At 41.7% G+C, this 4381-nt stretch overlaps 1 protein-coding gene and 1 long non-coding RNA gene across 2 annotated transcripts; one reads left to right on the top strand and one right to left on the bottom strand.

Moving 5' to 3' along the window:
- Nucleotides 1-6: 6 nt before the first annotated feature.
- LOC109522890 (uncharacterized) lies at nt 7-1040 on the top strand. Its single transcript, XR_002169654.1, has 2 exons — nt 7-567; nt 648-1040. It is a non-coding gene; the product is annotated as an uncharacterized LOC109522890 (long non-coding RNA).
- A 521-nt stretch (nt 1041-1561) lies between these two features.
- LOC109522891 (uncharacterized) lies at nt 1562-4375 on the bottom strand. Its single transcript, XM_019881721.1, has 2 exons — nt 4358-4375; nt 1562-3655 (listed from the first exon to the last, which is right to left on the bottom strand). The coding sequence occupies exon 2, from the start codon at nt 3629-3631 to the stop codon at nt 2606-2608; it is 1026 nt and encodes a 341-aa protein (XP_019737280.1). The 5' UTR covers nt 3632-3655; nt 4358-4375; the 3' UTR covers nt 1562-2605.
- Between the last annotated feature and the right edge of the window lie 6 nt (nt 4376-4381).

Genomic DNA, 4381 nt, shown 5'->3' on the forward strand with positions numbered 1-4381 from the left:
GTGTCACAAGATACAATAAGACAAATTATAAAATTAGTTGACCCTGTAGGTGTGGGAATAAGAAGAGCACGACGCCTAAGAAGGCGTCAATACAACTGTCGGGGGCCAAATGCTCTTTGGCACCTGGATGGCTATGACAAATTAAAGCCCTATGGGATTGGCATCAATGGCTGTGTTGATGGCTTTAGCCGGTATGTGTTGTGGGCGGAAGCCTATACCACAAACAGTGACCCTAAGGTGCTTGCAAGTTATTTTATAAAAACAGTTTCACGCGTCGGTGGGTGTCCAGAGAGGATCCGTGCAGACAGGGGCACAGAAAATGTTTGTGTCGAACAGATGCAGATGTTTTTGCGTAGAAACCACTCAGACAATTTTGCTGCGGAGAAAAGTTTCCTTTACGGAAGAAGTACAGCCAATCAGCGTATTGAAGGGTGGTGGTCAACCCTTCGCAAACAGAGCGCACAGTTTTGGATTAATTTATTTCAAACTCTTCAGGATGATGGCCACTTTTCAGGAGATTTTCTGGATAAAAGTCTGATCCGGTTCTGCTTTCTTAATCTTGTGCAGGTAGAATAATTTTTCTGGACAGAAATTTTCTTTTTGGACGAATGGTGAAAATATAATACTTAACTATGCTTTGTGTTCAGGATGAGCTGGATGAAGTTGTGAACACATGGAACGCACACAAAATAAGACCAAGATTGCACCATGATACAGCTTCAGGTCGACCAGTCGTCATGTATTCATTCCCTGCGATGCACAGTGCCGAGGATCAATTAAAACCTGTTGGAACGGAAGAGATCACTGCATGTATGGAAGAGTGCACTCCAAAAGGCAATTTTCCTTGTGATGAAACTGTATTTGAACTGTGTTGTTTGCTTATGGAGGAAAATGAATGGCACGCGCCATCAGATCCATTGGATGCAAGTGACTTGTATGTTAAGTTGAGAGAGGAATTACTGAAGTCTATTTGACATGTGTACTGATGCAATTTTGGGAAAATGAAGCTTCAAATTTGCTCCATAAACCAGTTGTTGTTTTTTGACTCCTCTAGATTGCACTCTTTTCAGCAGTGGGCTGGAAGTACACAGACTTGCCCTTTCTGAAACCTTTATTTTAAACAACAGTGCCATAGCTCCAGCATGCCCTGTGACCCTGGAGGATAAGTGGATCAAAAGTGGATGGATGTCTTATTGTTAATATTGATAGAAAACATCTCCACACTTTTTTTGATCCGCTTTATCCTCAAGGGTCACGAGGTATGCTGTGCAGCCTATCCCGGCAGTTGTTGGACACACAGACGAACAATCATCTGCCCTCACAATCACGGACAATTTGGAGTGTTCCATTAACCTGCCACGCATGTTTTTGGAATGTGGGAGGATGCGGAGTAGCCGGAGTCTCCACACAGGAAGGCCGGAACCGGATTCAAATCCTGCACCTCTGCACTGTGAGGCCGACGTGCCTCACAGTCATTAGGAAATATCTGTAAAATGTTAAACCATTCACCGTTGCACACAAGGATATTAACTGTCAACATTCATGTGTAGACAGAAAAACAGTGAATGAAGAGTAAGTTTATTGAACACAATAAATTCTTACTTTTAATAATAGAAGCATGGACCTAAATAATACAGCATAGCTGTTGAAACAACCATCCAATGGTTATGTATAACTTCTTAGGCCTTTTTGAAAATAAAACCCCAGAACTGTATAATACTGTAATATAACACCAAATCCAAGTTATTTCTACGTACAGTAACTATAAAAACAGCAAACAATGCAACGTTTGTTTCTACAAACTTATTGTAAACAGTGAACAATGTAATGTACCCAAGCCATGTAGTGCTGATGCAACCTACGATGGCTTATTAACATAGTTACAGGTATGAAAAAGCTAAACAATGTCCATCACCCAGACATTGCTTTCAAGAACAGCATTGAATTCCGATCGGAAATCTGGAAAATTTTCATAGCTGTCAGCAATATGCAGAACCTTTCCACATGTGTGCCCCACCGGCCTTCTACTAAACTCAGTCATTTCCTGGAACTCCACAAGAATGGCGTTGGTTACAATAAGATCAGATCCAGTGCAAAACCGGAGAAACTTCTGAAGCTTGAATTCATCCAACTCTCTGATGAACCTTTTCAGATGATTTATCACTTCCTTCTGCTTTGGGGTTAAATCAGTTGCAAATTTCAGCAGTTGGCAGACTTTTTTTGAGGTAGGTTGCAAGTCCGAGCACAACTTGTTCAGTGCTTCAAGACTGATGGAGACACGGTGAAGAGTAACCTCCCTCCAACAGTCAATCACAAACATGGGCTTTTGGATAAGCTCTTTGTGTGCTATTTCCTGCAGTATTGTGGGAAAGGTTTCAGCAGAGATTCTTTTTCTACACCCGTAGCTGTCAAGAACTTCCACAAGATTATCTCGGTCCACTTCTGAAAAGTCCTTCATGGCTTTCATCAAAACTTCACGCTCTTGGCTACTCACAAACTGCAGAAAACGGGCTTTTAGATCACTATAGACACAGTTGAAAAGCACCTGCTCGAGGAAAGGAAACGCAAGTTTGTTCGGGAAGCAGCAACAATTTTGGTATCCCTTTTAAAGAATTCTCCCAACTGCTTTCCACATTTCTGCAGGAAAATCATGGCGAATGAATGGTACTTTAATTGGTGTACCAAGGGTGCATCGGTCATAGAATTCCTGCCAGAAGCAGCTGAGAACATCTCTCAGCACTCCAGATCCAACACCTGCTTCTTCTGTATTATCTGGGAGTATGAGTTTCACATTGAGTGATTTGTTCAAGATTGCATTTTCAGAGAATGCTATGATCATATCATTCAATGTGTCAGTGTAGTGGACAGTTATTGTCATCACATCTTGTGGATCAGGTGGACCATCATAGATAAGTGTGATGTCTGCATCTCCCTCTGTGTTGTACGTGGGGCCAAAAGTAATTTCTGAATCAACAGAAATGTCGAATGCCGTGTAGATTTCATTTGAATCGACAAAGACCTCTTCAATTTCAGAGTTGTTGTCACTGGCGTTGTGTGACAAAACCAAGACTTCTTTGGACGCTGTGCTGCCATCGTGGCGGTCGTCCTTTGGCTTTGTTGCAATGTAAAAGCGCAACAACGTGAGCTTTGCAGCCTCATACATATTGCCGATGGACTGGCAGGTTTCATCAGTGAGGAGGTTTTGTTTGAAATCCCACACCTCAAACTGAAAGCCCAATTCAGATCCTTTTGGAGAAATCCCATTGGGGAAAAATAGTTTCTTTCCTTCCTTGAGAATGTCTTTCAACCCAGATTCTGTGGACATTTGAAGTTTTCTGGTACCCCCTCCCTGCTTCTCCCTCACCTGTTTGGTTATTTTTCCATCACTGTGTATCCATCCGATTGCAACATTTCTGGTTGTTTTCTGCCTCTTCTTTGTCTGTCTTGCTTGTTGTGTCTTTGAGGAAGTGTCTTCTTTCCCGCTTTCTTTCCTGATTTTCATTTTTTCACGTAATTTTTCCAAAAGTCCATTTTTCTTTTGGGATGGGAGCTGTTGAGTCTTGCAAAAATTGAAGAGTGCTATACGGTCTCCATAGCACGGGACATAATTGGCAAGGGTGGCATCGTCCATCAGTGCTATGACATCACTGTCAATCTGCATAAGAACAAGACAAATCGAAAAAATATACACTCAGTCACCTGAACACATACTCGCTTAATTTTAAAGTATGAAGCACAAATGTAATACTAATCTCTACAATTGTAAACCAAATACACAGGCAAACATGTTGCAACTTTTCAATGTTGAAAACCGTTAAGGATGTACGAAGATACATTAATGCTTGAAAATTACTCTAACCTATTTGTATTAGAATATGCAACTATGATAATAAGGTCCCTATTCAGACAGCAGTTCAACTATGATAATAAAGTCCCTATTCAGAAAGCAGTTCATCAATTGTTGACTTCATTTATGCGTGCGTGTGCACATACTTAAAATGATGTAGCCTTGAATTGCGGCACGTCACGACAGTACTGTAGTTGCCACGACACGACCACAGGTGTGTTCAGTTCACGGTAATTAGGCTGCAACGATGCTCCAGCCGGCCACTGTCATCCACACAAAGGGGTCGATGTCGAGAGTGTTGTTTTTAACAACGTTATGTGGCGTCACAGGGACGTACCCATTTAAATTGGTTAGGTTCTACTTATTCACGAATGTAAACTGGGTGCATCCATTCATGACATTCGGACTAGCAACGGAGCTACAAGCTCCATGGAGCACGTTAACTATGGACACGATAGCCACCAAATGAAACAAACACGACGCATTGTTTAGTAAACAGTGTTTACTCACCCTCTGCTCCTCCAAAAGTGAAAG

The sequence above is a fragment of the Hippocampus comes genome, unplaced genomic scaffold, assembly GCF_001891065.2.
Source record: "Hippocampus comes isolate QL1 unplaced genomic scaffold, H_comes_QL1_v1.1 scaffold1997, whole genome shotgun sequence".
In the NCBI taxonomy this organism is placed as follows: domain Eukaryota; kingdom Metazoa; phylum Chordata; class Actinopteri; order Syngnathiformes; family Syngnathidae; genus Hippocampus; species Hippocampus comes.

What these genes read in the sequence shown, in the direction of transcription:
- LOC109522891 (XM_019881721.1), bottom strand. Translation starts at nt 3,631, where the DNA reads ATGGACGATGCCACCCTTGCCAATTATGTCCCGTGCTATGGAGACCGT.